This window comes from Panthera pardus, unplaced genomic scaffold, assembly GCF_024362965.1.
Source record: "Panthera pardus isolate Hobbes unplaced genomic scaffold, ASM2436296v1 HiC_scaffold_13, whole genome shotgun sequence".
NCBI lineage: Eukaryota > Metazoa > Chordata > Mammalia > Carnivora > Felidae > Panthera > Panthera pardus.
Genome location: NW_026526688.1, coordinates 49,241,643 through 49,264,318, shown reverse-complemented (window position 1 = coordinate 49,264,318; position 22,676 = coordinate 49,241,643). Strand labels below are relative to the sequence as shown.

General features: G+C 40.6%; 2 protein-coding genes across 4 annotated transcripts in view; one reads left to right on the top strand and one right to left on the bottom strand.

The window, feature by feature from the left end:
* Positions 1-3,437, bottom strand: part of ESCO2 (establishment of sister chromatid cohesion N-acetyltransferase 2) — a 29,641-nt gene extending 26,204 nt beyond the window's left edge. Inside the window, exons 1-2 of the mRNA XM_019440855.2 lie at positions 3,193-3,437; positions 2,118-2,186 (exon numbers count right to left, since the gene is read on the bottom strand). Of these exons, the coding sequence (XP_019296400.2) occupies positions 2,118-2,170 (53 nt within the window). The 5' untranslated portion in view covers positions 2,171-2,186; positions 3,193-3,437. The remainder of the gene's footprint in view (positions 1-2,117; positions 2,187-3,192) is intronic.
* Positions 3,438-4,836: 1,399 nt separating this feature from the next.
* CCDC25 (coiled-coil domain containing 25) overlaps positions 4,837-22,676 on the top strand; it is a 40,546-nt gene continuing 22,706 nt past the window's right edge. Inside the window, exons 1-4 of one of the 3 annotated variants that reach the window (XM_019440852.2) lie at positions 4,837-4,964; positions 9,972-10,019; positions 15,482-15,521; positions 20,273-20,324. In XM_019440852.2, the coding sequence (XP_019296397.1) occupies positions 4,937-4,964; positions 9,972-10,019; positions 15,482-15,521; positions 20,273-20,324 (168 nt within the window). In that variant the 5' untranslated portion in view covers positions 4,837-4,936. Of the gene's footprint in view, positions 4,965-9,971; positions 10,060-15,481; positions 15,522-20,272; positions 20,325-22,676 lie in introns of all 3 variants that reach the window. The other 2 variants (XM_053901089.1, XM_019440854.2) reach the window with 2 other exon arrangements.

Genomic DNA, 22,676 nt, shown 5'->3' with positions numbered 1-22,676 from the left:
ATCATTTTGCTTCAATTTAATGCCAATCTACTACTAAGTAATAAACAACTATACTGGTAGGTCATACTAAAAACAATCCTCTCTACCAGATAACCATGCATAAACATTGTCTATCAGTTTAACAATAGGATTCTCCGGGTACCTGGGTGGCCCAGTCAGCTAAGCATCTGACTCTTGATTTTGGTTCGGGTCATGATCCCAGGATCATGAGCTTAAGCCCCACATAGGACTCTTCGCTGAGCATGGAGCCTGCTTAAGATTCTCTCTCTCCCTCTGCCCCCATTAAAAAAATACATACATACCCACATATGTAAATAAAAATAGGATTCTCAAATTTTGTCTTTACCAAAGCATTCAAATATCTTTCAAAAATAAGGTCCCTTGGGGCGCCTGGGTGGCGCAGTCGGTTAAGCCTCCGACTTCAGCCAGGTCACGATCTCGCGGTCCGTGAGTTCGAGCCCCGCGTCGGGCTCTGGGTTGATGGCTCAGAGCCTGGAGCCTGCTTCCGATTCTGTGTCTCCCTCTCTCTCTGCCCCTCCCCCGTTCATGCTCTGTCTCTCTCTGTCCCAAAAATAAAAAAAAAAATAAAAAATAAGGTCCCAATAATGTTTGCAAAAATAAACACTGTTAACAAAGAAGATTTGGGGTGCCTGGGTGGCTCAGTTGGTTAAGAATCCAACTTTGAGGGGCGTCTGGGTGGCTCAGTCGGTTAAGCGTCCGACTTCAGCTCAGGTCATGATCTCGAGGTCCGTGAGTTCAAGCCCCGCGTCGGGCTCTGGGCTGATGGCCCAGAGCCTGAAGCCTGCTTCCGGTTCTGTGTCTCCCTCTCTCTCTGCCCCTCCCCCATTCATGCTTTGTCTCTCTCTGTCTCAAAAATAAATAAACGTTAAAAAAAAAAAAAAAAAAATTTAAAGAATCCAACTTTGACTCAGGGCACGATGTCACAGTTCACAAGTTCAAGCCCTGCATGGGGCTCTCTGGTGTCAGTGCAGAGCCTGCTTCAGATCCTCTGTCCCCTCTCTCTCTGCACCTCCCCCGCTTGCAGGCACATACCTGCACACATACTCTCTCTCTCAAAAATAATCTCAAAAAAAAAAAAAAAAAAAAAAAAGGATTTGATATCATGTGGGTATGTGTATGTGTATGTTTCAAAACCTATATCTAGGGGCGCCCGGGTGGCTCAGTCGGTTAAGTGGCCGACTTCAGCTCAGGTCATGATCTCACAGCTGGTGGATTCGAGCCCTGTGTCAGGCTCTGTGCTGACAGCTCAGAGCCTGGAGCCTGCTTCAGATTCTCTGTCTCCCTCTCTCTCTGCCCCTCCCCCACTCACACCCTGTCTCTGTCTCTCTCTCAAAAATAAATAAACATTAAAAAACATTTTAAACCTATATCTAAATTGTGGCCATATACAAATTATAGCCCATAGAGTTATAGCTCACCTGGCTTGACAGGCTACATGTCCCCTAAAATGATTAGTTCTATGTAATAAACTGACCTCAAGCCTATTCTGTGGGAAGTAATTTATATCCTGTTAAGACATGTAGTAAGCACTGAGTGAGCAGACTTTCAAAGAATACTCAAAGATGAGTACTATATGAAAAACACTATGTTAGTTATTACATAAGAGAGCTGAGAGGAGCAAGGAAATAAAAGATTTGACATACATTTCCAAGTCATAGAAAACAGCTCTTTCTGATTCTCTCCAAAGGCACCAAATAATTAATTTTGAAAGCTTACAATATTTCCATACTAGAATTAGAACATACTATAGCGGGGGCGCCTCAGTGGCACAGTCGGTTAAGCATTCGACTTCAGCTCGGTTTTAATCTCAGTCTGTAGGTTCGAGCCCTGCATCTGGCTCTGTGCTGACAGCGCAAAGCCTGGAGCCTGCTTCAGATTCTGTCTCCCTCTCTCTCTCTGCCCCTCCTCTACTCATGCTCTGTCTCACTCTCTCTCTTTCAAAAATAAACGTTAAAAAAAAAAAAGAATATACTATAGCCACAAGGAGCAGACAAGTGGAATAGTGGAAATTTTAAGAAATAGAAGAGAGAAGATAAGACAGACAAGAAGTTGGATTTTTCTTTTTTAAGAGTTTCTACCCATAAGATGAGACTCACTTGTCACAGCTCAAAGAACGCTGCTTCTTTTTTCTTGGAGTAAAAGCTGACATCTTCTTAACTGAACTCCTAAAATCAATAGGAAAATTATAATAACCAAATGTATCCAATTTGTATAAAAATCACCATATCAAAATTTTACTTTAAGAGTCTGAAAAAGTTTTTAGATGGGTGAGGGTATTTTAAAAAGCAAATCACTTTAATAAACATTTAAGCATGGAGGTTAAAAAAAAAAGGAAAACACTGCATCACAGTAACAATTAGGAACAAGAAATAAAAGAATTAGTACATCCGTTTCAGGCTGGAAAATAGTCCTCCCAAGGAGGAAGTATTTTTTTTAACCCCATTTCAGGGCACAGTTTCCTCTTTAATTAGCCTGATTAATTCACACCAAGTTAAAATATTCTGCGGGGATATCTTCCTGTGACTACCCTCGCCAGACCCCACACTTCTTTAATATGCCATTTAAGGCATTTTCTTGCTGGCTTAACTGTCTTCCCCCAACAGCCTGACTGTTCAGTGAAGGCAGAGACCAGTTTCTAGCCTTTCCTTCAGAGTTCAGCAAGAAAACGGGTTTAGCATAATCCCCTCCCATTTTCCTGGCTGAGGAGCCTTGAACAAGCCGCTTGTTTCCTAGTTTGTAAAATCCTCGGACCTCCTAAGGCTGCTGAAAATAAAATCATGCACGTTCATTCTCGAGCATGAGACAGCATGGTATGTTGGCTCAACAGAAGGTTTCCCCTCCCCTTCCTTCGGATCAGGTACGTTTAAAAAAGTATTACACAAGCACGTTCGAGGTTAAAAGGAAAACCAGGGTCTCTGGAACTCAATGTCCAGCCGCGGCTTAAGAGAAAACTCTTCTGGGGCTGAATGAGAGAAGGCATGACAGAAAAGTGCGTCAGAAAGATGGAAACCCGGTGACCTCTAAGTGCGGAGAACCTGTGGGTGGCTTCGGTCTCCAGCAGCCAAGCCCTGAGCTAAAGCTCTTTGTCCTCGACATGCACCCCCACGTTCCACAGAGTCTCCCGTTCTCTTCGGTCTTCCACCCCACGCCTCGGCCCGCCGCAGCACTCACCTGAGCCTCAGAGCCGGCGACCACTCTCCAGCGGAGCCAGTGTCTCCTCCACTGTATTCAAATTACCGCGCGCCCATGAAGGCTGAAGCCTCTGCGTTCTGATTCGCCGCTTTTCAGACCTTCCAGGGGGCTGGCTCGGTGATTGGTCGCTCACTAGCGCTGGCCGGGTCGGTGCGAAAGGCGGTCTCCAAACATTCTCCCGCCCTTGGCAGGTGAAACTCACTCTCCCCGCTGGGAATCCACGCCTTCCATAATCCCTTGCGGCAGCGCAGCGCTCCTTTCCCGTGGTCTTGTTTAGATGCATTCTGGGAAATGTAGTTTTCGGCAGAATAAAGGCACGCTCCTGAACTCCAGGTACATTCTGGGGTCGCTTGGCTTAGCATGTTTTTGCAAAGGAGTCTCCCCAAGATTTTCGAGGCAGTTATCTTCCACAATTAAAACTTTGTCTTTAGTTTAACGTTTTTTTTATTGGTAATAACGTTAGATTTCTAGTTCATTTTTTTTTATTTTTCAACTTAAATTAAAAAAATTAAATCATGGCACTGAACATCTGTGATGTGCCAGGCAGTCTCACACGCTTTACGAGTTTTATTTCATTCACTTCTGGTCACAATCTGAGATATGTATTATCTTTCCCATTTTACTGAGAATAAAACTGAGGGCCTAGAAACAATTACTATTTATAGAATATAGCTTAGGTTCTTGCTTTGGGAAGCCGTATGGTTCTTAAAGTACTCCTGGGTTGTCAGCTGCTGTTATTATCTTTGGATCACTAACTCCTGGTACAGTCTTTGGCACATTCTTAGTTAAGTGATGCACTTCACTTAATAGACTATAGTCTGTTGGAATGAAGAGAAAAAAATCAGGTCAAAACTAACTGCTGAGGAGCTTTACGTGAGTACAATTATTCCAACTTGACAAAAGCAGTTAGATCTCGAGGTTCGAGGTTTGGAATTTGCCCTATCACACACAGGTAATAGATGGGAGATCTCAGATTTAAAGGCAGAACAGTCCAAGAGTCCAAACCTCAATAAGCATATGCCTCTGGGGAATATCACTAACAAACCACTTTGGTTGAGCACTAAGTTCTAAACCCTTTACGCCTATTAACTTAACCTTAGCAAGATAACCTATGTATTAGTTGGTCTATTCATCTCCATTTAGCAGATTTGGTAAGTGAAGCACAGTGTGCTCAAGGAGCGCCTTACAAGTGGCGGAACTAGAATGCGAAAGGTGGAGGAATTCGGGTTCATTTCCAAGTAAAATGAGCTTCTACTCAGTGTCAAGTACTGTGAATAGCACAGTGAACACCTGTGAAGAAGGCAAACAGTTTCTGCTGCCAGGGAACCCGTAAGGCGGTGATGGGTGGCAGATATAACCAATACATAAGCCTCAAGATAAGACTGCCCACTCGGTGAAAGTTCTGCAAATAAAATCGGCCAAAGGTGTTTTTCTTTCAAGAAGACAGAGTTTTCTCGCTGTGTCTTCCAACCACGAATTGCCCTAGCTCCATCTTTCCTTCTCAACCCCCAAGCCAATATAGCCTCTTAGCCCGCCTATAACTTCCTCCTCGCCAGGATTAAAGATGGCGCCGACGGGCTGGCGTTATGACGCGACCCGACGTCCGCCGGAAGTGAGCGAGGAGTTCCGGGGGACAGGCGGCCTCCGCGCTTCTGGTATCCTGGTATCTTGCGAGTTGAGTGCTCCTACTCCGCGCTGGAGTCGCTGTGCCGCCGCCGGGATCATGGTGTTCTACTTTACCAGCAGCAGCGGTGAGTGGGCGCTGTGACCTCCTCAGTCACAGCTCGACAACGGGGCTCTGTAGCCGGGACCCCCAGGCTGCTGTTCAGCCTGCACTTCGCCTAAAGCGCCTCCTCGTCACTGGGTGCTTCTTCCCTCCCCTTCTCGGTCCCCACTTGGATCTGTCCCTGTCGTCCCCGTGTGCCCCTGACCACGGCCTGCGGGGAGGTAAATGGACAGTCACACCTGCTGTCTTTGCATTCGGAAGTTCTTTTCCTTTGGAGAGACCTCCTTTCGCTATCTGGAATTGGGCAGAGTTTGTGGGCTTTTTCACACCCCCATCCCAGGTCTCACCCTCACCTCCTTAGCCTTTATTCTGGCTGCGTCCTGGTAATTATCCACTTTGAGGGAGAAAGGAAATACCTGCCAAGAACTCTGCCTTACAGGAAGGGCACCGTACCGTTCTAGGATAGGGTGGTAGGGCTTGGAAGGCAACAGAAAACAATAAAAAGCGGCAGAGTTGATGTCCCAGATATCAAAAATTGACATGTGATAGTGTTTCTGATTTGTCTTTGGCTGACAAGAAAAGGGTGATTTTAGTTCCCAGGAAATGCTACGGTCTGGACCTCGTTTTTCCTGCTTATGTTGTTCCCTTTGCCTGGTCAATCCCCAATTAACTTCCTTAAGACAACTTTGCCCCATCTTTTTCAAATGCCTTTCCCGATCTTACTCCCCTCCCCCCCCCCCCCGAGATTGCTTAGATAAACCTCTTTGGGGCACCCCACCAACACCGCATGTGTACTTTTGGCGTTGCTCTTATATAGTATTAAATGCTGTCTGCTTGATCTGGATAGAGTGTAAACTTCTTGAGGACAGGGGCAGGATCTCCTTATCTTGTTTCCCTAGCCTAGTGCCTGGCTCATAGCACTTAATAAATGCTTGTTGAATAAACTAATGTGTGTGTGTGTGTTTTGTTTTTTTTTTTTAACTTAGTCAAAACGCATGCTATTCTATTGCTACTCTCACTTCTTGCTTGTAAAAGGTGAGATTTAAGTTTAACTAGTTCCATGTTGCTTGTGTGGGTTCGAATAGGGTGATAATGTAAAGATGAGAACAGTAAGACCCAAGGAATCTGTAATACAGATAGCTTCCACTCACCCCTCCTGTACCATCACACTGCCACATCGCACCATTTTGTTCAGTAGTCTAGACTGCCACAGTGTGCCATAAGCTATTTCTCTGCCTTTATAGATTTGGCTTGTCTTACCCATATTATTAAAATTATCAAAAATAAAATTCACACTAGCCTGAAAAATCGTTACAGGCCCCTGGTAGCATTTTCATCCTTCGTCTTTTCTGTTCTGTTTTGTTTGCATCAGTTTTTAGCTTCCCAACAACACAGATATCTGTACAGGCTCAACAATGGAATAAAAAAATACAGGCGGGGGGGGGGGGGTGGTGCGGTGCCTGGGTGGCTCAGTTGGTTGAGTCTGACTTCAGCTCAGGTCATGATCTCCTGGTTTGTGAGTTTGAGCCTCGCATCAGGCTTTCTGCTGTCAGCACAGACCCCACTTAGGCTCCTCTATTCCATTCTCTTCCCCCCCACCCCCCGCTCACTTTGAAAAATGAATCAACATTAAAAAAAATACAGGCAGCGTATATAGGTACTAAATGTATTTTATGCTAGCTGCCTAATTCTCCTTAAAACCATTCTAAATTTTTTGAGCACTAGTCATACTTACCCAGGTGCCCACAGATTATGGGTCATATTTTTCTCATTGGCTTCTGTTATAAGGTCACAGTTGCTTCCTGTTGGAAAAATATTTGGTCTTTAACAAAAATGCACTTGTGCAGCAAATCTTTTAAAACTACAAAGTTAATGGAAAAATTATAACCTTTTCAGTTAAATAGTGGTAAAACTACATAATTCCATTACAGAAAAGAGCTCGAACATACAGAATCTTCAGGAAATGACTTCTTATAGATAGCCAAGCATTTCAACCAACTTATGGTTTACCATTTAAAAAAATTTTTAAAGATATTCTTTAATTTTTTTAATATTTTATTTTATTTTTGAGAGAGGGAGACAAAGAATCTGAAGCAGGCTCCAGGCTCCGAGCTCTCAGCACAGAGCCTGATGTGGGGCTTGAACCCACAAGCTGTGAGATCATGATCTGAGCTGAAGTCAGGTGCTTAACCCACTGAACCACCCAGGTGCCCCACTGTTTAAAAATTTTTTAAATGGGGAGAAAATCTGAGGGTGTTTTTGTTTTGTTTTGTTTTTCTGCCTTTCCTTTTAAAATTAGTATCTGACTAAAATCTCTTTAACTTCATTCATGTTTCATGCCCTGTCATAATGGAATAATGAAACATTAGCCTTTCTGTATTTCCACTAATTCAAGACCATCTGATTTATGGACCCACAAGGTATCAACACTTAGCTCATTGAGTCCTCCTGTACTTTTAGTACCTTTTAATTGCCTCTATATCCAGATAGATTGTTCTGTAAATTATGAAATTATCAGAGTCTCTAAAGTGGACTGGTGCTATACCTGAATCCAGTACCTTCAAGATAATTACTTTCCATACTAATCAAACATATTATTTGGGCAAGAATAACAAAAGTACTAGAATAATTCAATTTACTTTTCTTTCATCCTTGTTAACATAGACAGGAACTTCATTGAGAATTCTTGCTCCTTTTTGTTTTCAATTTTCTATTTTGACTAATTTCAGTCTTTAAGAAAAGTTCAAAAATAATAAAAGATTTCCTTTATAACCTCTCCCCCAGATTCTAACATTTCAACTTCTGTTTCTTTCTTTTCCTTTCTCTTTACCTCTCTCTCCAAACACACAGACATTTTTTTCTTGAACCATTTGTTGGTAATTTGCAGTTTACCCCTAAATACTTCAGGTTTCCTCCCCCGCTCTAAAATCACAAAACATTCCTCATTATCAAAATTAGGAAATTAACATTGCAGCAATACTATGATATAATCAGCAGCTTTTGTTCAGTTTGCATTAGTGTCCTAATGCATTTATAACAAAGGGCAATTACCAATCATTGTTGCATTCCACTGTCATTCATTACTCTTTAGTCTATTCTAATCTGGAGCAGTTGCTCAGCCTTTGCCTTTCATGACACTGTTGTTGAATTATTTTGTAGAATATTCTTCAGTTTGCATTTGAGTTATGTTCTTAATCACCTCATTTTATAGGTCAACCGTCCAAACAATAGTGTGTCGTTCTCTTGGTTGTGATTTAGATGGCTTAGCCTGCACAAACAGCTTTATTTTATTTTAATCATTTTAAAAATTACTTTCAGTCTGATTACAAAACCATCTACATATTTCATGAGTGAGCTAGCCAAGGTAAGTATTATTAACAGTTATATGTATATTTTTCCATACATATACAGAAAATAGGTGCATATATTAAAAATATATTTGTAAATATGTACATACAACTATATATTCATTTTTTACAAATTGAATCTTGCTTTATACATACAAAAATGCTGTTCTATTTAATTGCTGCTACCTCTTCTTTTCGGTGGGTGCCTGGTATTTGTTTATGGATATTCTATAGTGTGTTTAACCAGTCTCAATTAATGAGTGTTTAGTTTGTAAAAAGAACATCATTGCTTGATAGAGTAATTATAGTATGTACTTAATGGTGACATTGTAGGATCAAAGGGTGAATATTGCTAGGTCGTGCAGAGAGAATCTGAAATGGTTTTATTTGTGCACTTCTGGTATTTGTTATAATGGCTGTTCTGGCTATGCTAAGGCCTTACCAAGCTAATGTAATGCTCAATTATAGGCAGATATTTCTGTGAATGCAAATACTCTCTCCTTTCCAATTAGTTCTCTCAACTACTTCCAAGTAATTTTGGGTTGTAGTCATTATAACTGTTGACTGAAGGATCTGAGATTTTTCCCTCCCCAAGAGAGGCAACTATGATAATTTAGAGAGCTTCTCATTACTGGAAGTACAGGCAATTTATTTAAGAATTTATAAATGAAAGAGTGCTGCTCCCTGGCCTTTAGAGCTCCACTCACACATCCTGGTTCTGTGCTGTCTAGTGACAGTCAACAAACTGCCCAGACTAGGGGCCCAGTGACCATTAATTCAGGAGTTTTGCTACAAATGGGGTCAAACAAGTTTTGGTAGACCAGCTTGGAAGCCCAGAACCCAGATAGAATTTCAATTAGGAAAGTTAACTTTTTAGTTGACCCCAGATTGGAAGATGCCTACATTAAAAGACACTAGCTTAGTAAAGCAAATGTCATTTCTAAGGTAAGCCATACCTAGAATATTCAGTTTGACTTACACTGAGTTCCTAACACTGAGTTCACATTGGAAATAGTTGGAGATCCTTTTAAAAAAACACTATTGCTTACCCACCAGAGATTTGGATTTGGTTAGTCTTAATGGAGCTGGGACACAATTAGGTGGTTCTAATGTGTAATGAGGGTTCAGAATCACTGATTTAGAAGATGTTTGAAAACCGTGTTTCCCCAGAATAGGTTAGGAGCCCATTATAATGTGTAGCACACCTGGAAAAAACTAATATTGGCTAAATAATGAAAAGGCTTAGCTAAGTATAGGAACCTGTTTTTAAATGGTTGAGGTGAAGGTTGGGTTTTTTGTTTCGTTTTGTTTTTAACTGTTTTGAAGACGGCAAAATTATAGGACTAAACTGGAGTTGTATTAAACTATGTCCTGATGAAAGTAGGGAAGTAGCTTCTATAGTAAGGATCAGTAAACGTTTCCTCTTTGGACCCAGTAGTAAATATTCTAGACTTTGTGAGCCACATCTCTGTAGCTTTATTCTTCTTCATTTTGTGTTTTCGACTCTTTAAAAATGTAGAAGTCATTTCTTAGCTTGTGTGCTATCCAAAGACAGGGCTGGATCTGACCTACAGGCCATGTCTTGCAACCCCTAATCGAAGCATTTGTCACTTGATTTTCCCATGAAGCAGTTTTGCTGGGGATGAAGTTATCTAACTGTTTTTTATATTTTTGTTTTGTCTTAGTTAACTCATCTGCTTACACTATTTACATGGGAAAGGATAAATATGAAAGTAAGTTTTCAAAAGCATTTGATTTTGAAATTTCTAACAGGTAAGTGTCAATTGCCCCCTCCCCCCACCCCACATGGTTGGTTGGATATGAGTTTTCAACTAACTACTACTAGTTAGGCCCATTAACTCCAGTGGGTTACTTTCCTAGAATTTAGTTATATCAAATAACATTAGAGCCTCTTGGACCATTTGTTGCTGATTAGAAAGTTAACTTTATTAAGAGTTTTTGTGGTATCATTTGATTTACGGTGATACGAATCAGGTTAACCTATGCTAGTTTATGTCAAGTAAAAATAATCTGTGACTTGGTTGAAAAGCTCATTTTGTGTACATTTTTACCACATTTAGGAATAGAGGAAACATATCTATTATGTTTTTTGAGGCCGAAGATGGCTCTTTTTGAGTCATGAAATGTTAACAGTTTTTTCAGACTTTATTGACCACTCTCCTCAGAATGAACTACATTATTCCATATTGCATACATTTATGTAACTAAAACAAAAATTTACAAAAAATACCCATACTCTTTGCTGTGCCCTCTTGTTTTGTTTTTCAAAAGCTAGTCTCAACCTGCTCAATTAATTTTTTTACCCACTAATGAATTTGAACTAAAGCTTAAAAGGAAAAAACGTTTAAGGGGATGGCCTTTTGACTGCATGAGTGAAGAGGGAGAAGTTTAGGTTTCTTGCTCTAGAGCATTGAGTTGACAGCACTGGGCTGAGGGAGAAAACATCTGCAACAAGGGAGCTTGGAGAAATGACAGAATTACACTTCTTCACGCTTGGAGAAGATACAATCGCTCTTCTCACAGGGCTAGTGTAATTTTCTAGAAAAGACAGCCCTGAAGTCTGGCCCATCTGGGTTAAAATCCCAGCTCTTAATAAAGTAGCTATAGTTACTTAACCTTTTTGAACCTCACATTGCTGAAATGGAAGAAGAGGATCATGAGACAGTATCTGCCTTGCAGGGTCGTGAAGGTGAAACCAAAGAGCCTGGGTAAAGTGCCTGGCCCAGGGTAGGCACTCAGTAATGGCAGCTGTCACCACTGGAGCTTCTTTAGCTCTTTTTCCCCCCTACAACCATCAGTGTCTGTTCTAGGTGCAGTTTGAAACTGACAACAGTTTAAACTTGATTCTTTAAAAGAGACAAGAATAACATTCTTCAGTATGGGACATTTGACATTAATGAAATAAGTAAGGCCAAAAATTAAAAGATGTCAAAGAACAGTAATGTTATGTATAACTATGATATGTGTAAATATATAACTGTATAATTAACGCATATATATGATTAACATACAACATAACATAAACATATATGTATGCATAACATAAAAAGTAATAAACATGTATAAAACATGTATAAAATATATAACGTGATATATGTAATAGCTATTTTTAAATATTATTTTTAAAATTTTTTTGTTTAATTTTGAGAGAGAGAGTGTGAGTGGGGAGTGGCAGAGAGAGAGGGGTACAGAGGATCCAAAGTGGGCTCCACGCTGACAGCAGCGAGCCCAGTGTGGGGCTCAAACTCACCAACTGTGAAATCATGACCTGAACCAAAGTCAGACCTTCAATCAACTGAGCCACCCAGGCACCCCGATATTTAAATATATATAGTTCTTAATCGGATCTATATAAATGGTTTAGAACTGTGTGGTAATACTGGTTACCATAAGGCAGAATCAGAATAAGCAAGCCTGTTACATCCTAGCCAAGAGAAAAAAACCAGCAGAATAAAATAACTAATTTTTAAACAGTTTTTCATTATAATGAATTCATGACCTTGTCTCTAGTCTGACTTAATGGAGGCACCCAGTCTGCAGTATACTTGTTTTTATGTTTCTCTTAGTAACTCCTACATCATCAGAGGCAACTTGTATTTTTTTCGTAGCCCCATCCTGATGAATGTAGCTGACCAGGGATGCTATCTCCTTGTATTACCTCGAGCAAGGAGGCTGTTTATAACCAGCCATGGTTATCTGCAGTAGATAGGGATCCACACCTAACCAAATCTGCTTTCCTTTCTACCATATCAAGGATGCTAACCCAAGACTTAGGTTACTGAGAAGCACCTAAAGGAGAGCTGCTACGTATGGTTGCCTGGGTTTTGCACCGTGTAACTCTGGGCAGGGGACTTGATACATTTCTTACAGTGAAGGACTGCCTTGATACTGGCTCACACTGCTGGGCTGCTAGTGTTACTGACCTAAGGCAGCTGTGCCAGTGACATTCCCACCAGGTCTCTTTTTTCCTTCCGTTTTATTTTTTATTTATTTATTTTTTTAACATTTATTTATTTTTGAGACAGAGAGAGAGCATGAACAGGGGAGGGTCAGAGAGAGAGGGAGACACAGAATCTGAAACAGGTTCCAGGCTCTGAGCTGTCAGCACAGAGCCCGATGCAGGGCTCGAACTCACGGACTGTGAGATCATGACCTGAGCCGAAGTCGGACGCTCAACCGACTGAGCCACCCAGGCGCCCCTTTCCTTCCATTTTAGTTCAGTGTTTGCTAGAGCTTATCTGTGTGGACCCATACGCCAGCCTGTCTGAGCATCCAAAGAGGAAGATGTAGTCTCTGTTTTCATAGTATTAAAGGTGGAGAGGCACATGCAAAAACAAGTATTCGGTCATTTTGCTCTGCACCTAGAAACTGCTCTCAAAAATAAAGTCTAATTTAGGGATGCCTCTGTGTGGCTCAGTTGGTTGAGCAGCAGACTCTTGATTTTGACTCAGGTCATGATCTCACGGTTCATGAGTCCGAGCCCCACATCGGACTCTGTGCTGAGCGTGGAGCCTGCTTAAGATTCTCTCTCCCTCTCCCTCCCCCTCCCTGCTCACTCACGCACTCTCAAAAAGAAAGAGTAAAATAAAAAATGTCTATTTTAAAAAGTATAGGTGAAATGAAGCAATATGAATAAGTGCTGTAGAAGTAGAGGAGGGGGCAGCATAAATGTGATTAGGGAGAGCCAAGGAGGAGTGGGTTAGGGTGGGCTTGACATAGAATCCTTTAAATGTCTGTTGTAGGAATTTATATCTACAGATATAAATCTAAATATAGAATTTATGTCTGCAGATATAAATTTAGATTCTTTCTAGAGTCCACTTGAGTCGAGTTTTGCTGTCATTTAAATGTATGTAGAGGGGTGCCTGAGTTGCTGTGTCGGTTAAGAGTCCGACTTTGGCTCAGGTGGTTATCTCACGGTTCGTGGGTTCAAGCCCAACTTCAGGCTTCATGCTGACAATGCAGAGCCTGCTTCGTATCCCTGTCTCCCCTCTCTCTCTGCCCCTCCCCCACTCTGTCTCTCTTAAAATAAATTTTAAAAAAAGTAATAAAATGTATGTGGGGAAAAAAAAAACCCAGGAGCCCTTGGAGTCATTTGGAGGTGCCAACTTTCCTAGATTGCTTTGTAAAAAAGAGATTACATTTTTAAAGCACCCTGTTCCCTAGTGCTCCTAGCACATCATACTTATTCGTGATAGCCTTGATGACTTCAGCCTAAGGGCTGGATGGAACATCAGTGCATTTTTAATTGAATAATTTACTTTCTTTCACTAAAAAGCTTTCAGATGTTTTCCTTTTATTAGCCAGCAGGTGTCACCAGGAGGCCAAACATTGCCTGACTGAGGAAAAGAGGTTTTTATATTTCCCTTTCCTTTTTTTGATTACTTGTTGGCTATTGGCTCAGCTTCCCATGTAAGCTAATACAAAGCCCTTCAGAAAATGTATGGTGTCTGCAGTTTTTTTTTAAATTTTTTTTAGCATTTGTTTATTTCTGAGAGACAGAGAATGTGAGCAGGGGAGGGTTAGAGAGGGAGACACAGAATGGGAAGCAGGCTCCAGGTTCCAAGCTGTCAGCACAGAGGGGCTGTGGGGCGCGAACTCACAAACCGCGAGATCATGACCTGAGCTAAAGTCAGTGGCTTAACTGACTGAGCCACCCAGGCGCCCCTAGTGTCTACAGTTTCTAAGATTATCCAAGATTTATCATCCTTTTGCTTTTCTGGAAAATGAATACCCCATTCAAGTTAGATAGATTATACTTCCTTGGGTACATTTTAAGTCATCACATCAATCATTTTGTTTGCCTTATAATTTTTAACTTTGTATCTAATACTTTAATGCTTTTGTATTAGACACTAGTCATTTCTAATTATTAGCATGGCTGTTCGTGTGTATAGGTCTTACCTTTCTGTAGTGATATATGTTATTAGTCTTAAAAATACAGAAGTATACATTTTGAACTAATAATTTACCTTTTACAAATATAAGTATGCTTTAAGGAAATAATCGGGAATATGAACATATTTATTTTAAAAATAGTTACTGAAGCATTTGTAATCAAAACAGCCCAGGGGTACCTGGGTAGCTCAGTCAGTTAAGCATCTGACTTTTGACCTAAGCTCAGGTCATGATCTCCCAGTTCGTGGGTTTGAGCCCCACATTAGGCTCTGCATTGACAGTGCAGAGCCTGCTTGGGATTCTCTCTCTCTTCCTTGTTCTCTAGCCCTCCCCTGCTTGCTCTCTCTCTCTCTCTCAAAATACATAAATAAAGTTAAAAATAAACAAAACATGTGAACAATAGAAAAGTTTATTCATATGGTAGAATTAAGTAGTCATTGTTTCCAAAGACCTTTTTAATTTTTAATTTTACTTTTATCTAAGAAATACATAGCTTTAGAATTCAAATAGTAACAGAATATGTATCATAATAATATTTTCCATCCTGTCCTTGTTTTGTCCTGCAGAGACAGTTACTTTTAACTTATAGCTATTTCTTCTGTTTTATTTTTACTTTCATATGTGACAGAATTTTACGTGATTTCTATTTCCTTTTTTATACTTCTGGTGGTGGTTTTATTTTCTAATTTTCTACTATTTTATAATTAAGAGGTCTCTTTTAAGAAGTAAAACACAGTTCACTGATGAACAAAACCATTTTGACAAATAAGTTTATTACAGTGAATCAATTTCCCAAGACCTCATCTAACCTCTCAGCTGCTCTAATTTGAAGTTTAACTAACTTTTAATAGAAATATCTTTGGGGGTGCCTGGGTGGCTCAGTCGGTTAAGTGTCTGACTCTTGGTTTTGGCTCAGGTCATGATCTCACAGCTTGTGAGATCCATGCTGACACTGCGGAGCCTGCTTGGCACTCTCTCTCTCCCTCTCTCTCTGCTCCTCCCCCCTAAAATAAATAAATACAATTTTAAAAAATTATAAATATCTTGAACTTTCTTTTAAGTATTATAAAAATTATATCAATTATGACAACTCTAAAAGCTATTTTTACAAATTTTTTTTTCTCTATTTTCAGGCATCAAAGCCTCTCTCAACTACTCTTTTCTCCATTAAGGGAGAGAAACAGTTGTGGGAAGGATTGGTATAAACTCTGGCATATTTTCATTTGACAGGTTTTTTTTTTTAACCTTTTCTTTGTTTTCTTGTATCTCACTCTAGACGAAGATCTAATAAAGTATGGCTGGCCTGAAGATATTTGGTAAGTCACAATTTCGGTTCTGCTTTCTATGCATTATATACTTTCTTGGATTTGGCCAACCACCTCACTTTTATGATGAAAACTGAAACTCCTACTTTGTGTCTTGTTCATGTTCGGTGGTAAGTAGCTGACTGCCAGCTCCCTTCATTTCTAATCGCCGTGTCAACTGGGGATGATGTCTCAGCAACCCTGAGGTTGGAGGCCGGACCTCAGAAGCTTTCTTTTACCTCATGGTGTGTCTTCTCAGAGTGGTTTCGTGAGACCGCCACACTCACGTGCTCAGGCCACTCTTCTTGAGAAGATGGATGAGGGCTTCACAAGAAGTGGTGAGGGAAATAGAAGCTTCCATGTGGATGGAATAGATAGGGCATCTGACCAGGTCCAGCTTTAAAGAAAACAGGCTGGGTTCCCTTTGTCTTCTCAACTCCCTCATGAGGTTAGCCCTGTCTCGATCCAGGCTCTACCCCCTCTTTCTAAAATATTTTCTGGAAATTTAAAAAATAATAATCATGCTTTCTTTGCCTTCTGAGATAATTTCATTTGCTGCTCACAAAACCCAGCCCAAAAAGCAATGACAGAACAAACCAAAAACTCCTCATTTTAGTTGCATTCTTTTCTTTTTCTAACTGCCTTAGAATGCCACGTGGGAGTTTCTACCACTCAGACCTGGAACCTTTTAGGAGGACCTGGACTCCTGTTACTTTGATGTAACACTCTCGGACTCAGTTTGCTGAGTCCTGGTGCCTAATTCTACACCTAGAGTGGGGTGTGGTCTCCACAACTCCACAAACACCCCTCTACCAAATGCTGTCCCTGAAGATAGGCACATGGATCCTGTTTGCTTTAATGATAGTAATAATGAACACTGTCATTAGTTATTGAATACCTAACTAGATGCAAGGTATTGGCAGGTGTTTACCTTATTGATATACTCAATTTCACAGTGCCCTGTAAAATAGTTCTTAGTACTGTGCCCATTTTTCAGATGAGGACACTAAGGCTAAAAGAAACTGAACAGATCTGCTGTGGTTGTTGCTGGCCCCCCAGCCGGCTCTAGTTCTGAATCACCAATTTTGTTCTTCCCTTAGGCTACTGCTCTTTGTCTGAGGGTGACTTCCTTCCTTCCTCAGGCCATTGCTGCAACTCTCTCCAGACCTCTTTTCTCCAAGTGTGGGCCCGAATCCTTCATTTAATTCCCTACAGAGACAGAGTTTAGGTTGTCACTTTTTAGGAGAGTTCCTTGATTTTCAATGAAGTGGACAGCATTGGACATTTATTAGGAAAACTATTACACAGAGACTAACTTAAAAAGCAGGAAATGCTTTCCTGTCTGCCATCTCTAAATGTCCACACTCCAGGAACCAAGAGGCACGACAAACCTGAGGAATTTTAAAGTCTTTTTTTTTTATCTGCCCCCTGTTCCAGCACAGGCCCATCTGCTGAGCTCAGGTAACAAGTGTCATCAAGGGAGACACCGCTTGGTACCCCCTTCACTTCAGGTGTTCAGTTTGCACTGCTGAGGGCTTCTGGATTGAATGCTGCTTCCCTTCCTAGAACCCTAGACCATAAGCCTCACGAGGACAGCGATCACTTGTTTTGTTCAGTCCCACATCCCGTTACCTAGCATAGGACCTGGCACCTGGTACATGTTCAAAAAATATTTGTTGACTTCCTAATTAACTAACTCTTTGCCTGTGTAGAAATGATCTCTGCTGGACATTTCTTCATAGTAACTGCATTCTGGTGTCTCCATTTTGAGCACCTGTCACCAGGCTGGATTATTCCGGTTGTTCTTAAAACCCAGAGATCTCCAGATCCTGTCAAGGGAGATTAGAGCTACTGCATCTGTTACGTGGCTGCATCTGTTATGTAGTTATCTGCTGTGAAGTTTTAACATGTCAGGTTTGAAGCATAAACACCTGCATAGAAAAGGTTACATATCCAGATGTACCACAAAAGTCAATTTGCCACAGCCTTTTACCTGATTTTTTTTTTTTTTTTTACACTTATATAAGTGGAAGAGAAATTTCCAATTTACAGCCTACGCCCTATGTATTCTCAGTTGGGTTTTTGATTTCATTATGGTTGACTATCTCCTGGAATGCTACTTAACCAAACTGGTGTCTACAGATACCCATTTTGACACCCTGAAATTCATGACTCTTGCTGGAAGTGATTGACTTTTACTTTGAGAAGCTATTCGAGGTCTGCTGTGAGGTAGAATAGCCAGCCCTAAATTTCAAGACTGTTGTGTCAATCCTGGAAACATTCCTGGGCATGCTAAGAATGATTCAGTTGATCGATATTCCCCAGGGCACATTTCAACCTGGTTCACTCTGAGGTAAACCTTAGAACTTCACCTGCGTGGATATCAGCATCTGAGTTTATACCAGAAAACACCTTTAAGGAAAGGATTTTCCCAGGACTAAATGAGAATGGAAATGAATTTATCTTTAAACAAAAGAAGATAGAAATAGTGTGTGTTTACTGCCTCCAAACCCCCAAAGAATAGTATCTCCAGGGACCCCACTTTCAGGAGTTCAATTGCCCAGCTTCTGAGGCCCTGCGTCCGCATCCCCAGGTCATTGGTGCTCATTTACTGAACTTTTTAGTCTCTGCATTCAGTAAAGAAAACAGTGATTAAGTAGGGAGAGGACGATAACAAGGACCAGAAGGAACTAGGGAACTCTACTACGCATAATTTAAACTTTTCGGAGTAAACATTTTGGGAGGTTTGGAAAGGTTTTTTTTAAGGAACCTCCCCAAGATAGTTTGTTTAGGGAGCTGGCTTTTTTGATTTACAGTGCAACCAAAGCCCCACACTTCCACACATTCCCCCTGCCCTTGTAGCAATATACCTCCCAGCCTGGAGTTGCTCTGTGCATCAGCAGTGATATTCCCGTGTGTGTTTTAGGATTTTGATTACTTTTGTATGACTCCATCAGATAGACATTGAATTACTTATGTATCTCTTTGGACAAAATTCCATGTCAGACCTTTAAGAAAAATCAGGATACAATTGATTTATTATGGGTATGTAGGAAAGAGTTGTTATAAATAGAGAATTGGCTTAAGACAAGTCAGAATGGGGCAAGTTACTTTTCAACTGAACTTGCTTCCTAAGATCCTGAAAGAGGATAATTAGATACATAATTTCTGGATTTGCAAAAACACATTTTTTTTTCAGTGGAAAAGGCCAAGCTAAAGACAGTAATCAGTAGGAATCTCTTATAGGGAATATAAATCTTATATGAGAAAAATAAATCAATGTCCAATTCTGGTTACCAGTAATGGATAATAATAAAACCTAGAGGGGGCGCCTGGGTGGCTCAGTCTGTTAAACGTGGGACTCCAGCTCAGGTCATGATCTCACGGTCTGTGAGTTTGAGCCCCGCATTGGGCTTTGTGCTGACAGCTCAGAGCCTGGAGCCTGCTTTGGATTCTGTGTCTTCCTCTCTCTCTGTCCCTCCCCTGCTCACACTCTGTCTCTCAAAAATGAATACATGTTAAAAAAAAAAAAAAAAAAAAAACCAAACAACAAAAAAAACCTAGAGGTATCACAGACTGCCAAAAATGTGTAGTATTTTTCTGTATCCATGGTGACTAGCAAAATGCTTAACTTCCTTAAGAGGGCATTAGAAACACCATAATCTTAACATTTGTATAGAATCATGCTGTCCACGTCTTACAGTAGGCATGAGTGTGTGACCATTTTCACTTCTAAAAACACATTAATGCTAAGAAAATGTCTAGAGAAATATATAATGGGGTGTAGTGGTGCCTCCTTAGGGTTTTACTGAACACTCTTCAGTCTAGAAAGATGAGGAGTAAGGAAGAGATGATTAATGTTATCAGAATCCCAAAGTGACCATCATGTGTTACCATTGTTTGGTGCGAGAATTCTGGGGGCATCTCTGGAAGCTGGAAAGAGAGAACGTCAACTTTATTTGGTAAATATCTCCAAATGTTAGACTAGGGTGTAAAAGGAATTAAGTTTAGAAAGGTTTCTTTCAATTGGTGGATGATAGAGGCTTAATGAAAGGTAAATTTAGGACATTGGGATTTTTTTAGGACTGTATCATAAAGGGCAATCCCCGTGCTTTCCCAGAAAACATATTAGTGCCATTGTCAGATATAAGGAGGGATGAATTGTTGGTCTGACCCATTTTATGGCTTGTCCAACTCTGTACTTCTCTTTGGATTGTTTTTAAACTTAGGACGTCCCAAACCATTCCTCTCATCTTTTTTCCCAAACTGGTGCCTTCTCCACCTGTAAAGTATTTTCCTCTATAGTCCTGCCAGTCTCCCAGGCTTGCAACACCGTGGATCTTGATGACTTCTTTCATTCCCTTCTCTCCTCACCTGAAATTCCTTTCCCTGTGTTTTCTCTACGTCCTGTGTTTTAGTCAGATACCCTCTGAGTCTCAGTTGATCAGTGAAGTTTGTGATCACTGATAGCTCTTTCTCACTTGAAAAAAAATTGCCCTTTCCAAGGCATTGCCATTTATTGTCTCTAGTATTCAGCTTGGCTCTTAGTCTCATGCAGCTGCAGAACTTGCCCTGTTTACCTTACCTCTCCCAGTTGACAGTGAGCCCTTTGGAGGCAGTGATCGTGTTTTTACTCCCCATGGTGCTTCACATGTAGTAAGCACTGAGTTAATACTTTTTGGATTGGAATGCTTTAAATGAAAGGGGCCTGAGGAGATGGTTGTCTTGTACCTCTTGCTAAAAGTAGTTTTCATTCTTTGTAGGTTTCACGTGGACAAACTCTCTTCGGCTCATGTATACCTTCGATTACATAAGGTAACTGGATTTAAACATGGACTCATGCTTTTTCTTTAGTGATGAGCATCCTCTCTTGTCCTCTGTCCTTTTTTTTTTTTTTTTTTTTTTTTTTGGCAGTTAAATTGCTTAAAATAATAAATATGTGCAAAAGATAAAAAAAGGTAGCAAATGAAGAGCTGTCCTACCCCTGACCCAGAAAATGACAAAGGGAAATTCTGGTGACTTTGAAACTTGAAAGGGGACATAGTGTATGTACCTTAGCTAGAACCACTGCTCTAATTATCCTGCAACTTTAGGTATGTTCGTCACCTCTGCTCTCTCTCCCTTTCATTTCAGTTGACAGTTCTGGACCTTCTGTCTTCTCCAGTGGAGATCACATGTGGTTCCTTTTTCTCACACTCATGTGATTGTCCTGCCTCACCAAGGATAGATGTTCCCAGTTATCGGGGCTTCTTTGGGACATTTAACACAGCATTATAATAGTAAAGGAAAAAGATGCAATGTTTCCTAGTAACATAAGACCACTATTATTTCTAATGCCTTAACATTCATATGTTTTATACAGGTGAATCATAGGGTATACGTACTTGGTATGTGTATTGCCTTTTTTTTTTTTTTTTTTTAATGTCCTATTTTGGAATGCTTTTAGATTTACAGAGAAGTTGCAGAAATAGTCTATACTACATGGGGTTCCCATATACCCCATGCCTGGCTTCCCCCATCGTTAACGTCTTAACATGACCATGGCAGATTTGTCAGAACCAAGAAAGCAACATTGGTATGTTACTGTTCACTAAGCTCCGGGCTCTATTTTGATTTCACCAGTTTTTCCGTTAATGTCCTTTTTCTGTTCCAGGATCCAGTCTAGTGTCCTATGTTGTGTTTAGTTGTCACGTCTGCCTAGTCTCTGGTCTGTGACAGTTCACGCTCTGAAAGTGAGATTTTCCCTGTTTTTCATGAGCATGGCAATTTGAGAAGTACTGGTCAGGTTTTTTTACCGAAGGCCCCTCAATTTGAGTTTATCCGATGTTTTTCTCATGACTGGAGTTACGGGTTTTGGAGGAAGAATAGCACAGGAGTGGAGTGCCCTCCTCATCACATCATGTCAGGGGCACGTGCATTAGTAGGATTTATCACCAGTGATGCTAACCTTCATCTCCTGGCCAGGCCAGTGTTTGCCAGGTTTCCTCCCCTCTCCCATACTCTGTTATTTGGACACAGATCACCGAGTCCAACCCATACTTGTAGGGGAGGGGATGGAATTAAGCTTCACTTCTTGGAGTGGGGAGTATCTACATAAACTTAGAAAGAAGATTCTATCTCTTCTCCCCTACATATTACAGTAGTTTACGTGTATCAGTATGGACTCATACATTTATTTTATACTTCAGGTTATAATCGGTTCTATGTTATTTGGTTGCTGAAATTGTTCCAGCTTTGGTTGGAGCTCTTTCAGCTTGGCTCCTGTGTTGCTTTGATATGCTCCCATCCTTTTGGTTTTTGAGCACTTCCTTTGTGACACTCTAAGATGGTGTAGGCTCTTCTTGTATTTTCCCTGCCCCAGTCCTAGAATCGGGCCTTTCTCCAAGGAACCCTGATTCCTTTTACTGGGGAATTGTATTTAGGAGCCAAGATCTGGACTTGGTGTGCTCACTGCTCCTAGAGTGTCATTGCTTCTAGGCCCTCTCAGCAGAAAGAGCTAGGAAGTACATGTATGTATATTAACCCACGTTAGTAATTCGTATGTTGGATTGTTTCTCTATCTGTATCTATGTTAAGCATGAGCTCAAACTGATGTCTGTGATGAATCTGTTATTATAGAGGCCATTTTAGTCTTTTCTCTTTGCTTCTCTATTAATTCCTTCTCACAGTGAGAAGCCTGGTTCCCACCATCTACCATCTATTTGCTTTTTGACTCCCACTATATGTGGAAGTGGTTTCAGATGTGTTAAGCTTTATCCCCATACGAAACAACTTTATCAACTAAAGTATGCTGTTTATATGTGCAGTTATTTTTGTCTTTTTGCCTTACAGTTTCCAGTTGAAATGCTGTTTTCCAAAGTTATTTGTAAGCTGCTTTTTTTTTTACCCCATGCCTTTCAGTGATGTCATGCCATGCACTCCAATTCTTTTGTCTCCATTTATATTCCATCCTGTTGATTGTATTATTACAACAATTTTTAATTCCCCTAGTTGATTGTATTACTCTTTCACGTGACAGTTTTGAAAACTTTTTCATGTTACTGTATTATTTTCATATTTATTGTTTTGACTGGCTGCTTTGAGTTGATATGCCACAGTTACCTGGCTCCCCTGTCCGAAAGCTCCCCTGTCAGAATATAAGTTGTTTATAGTTTTCAGCATCATGAA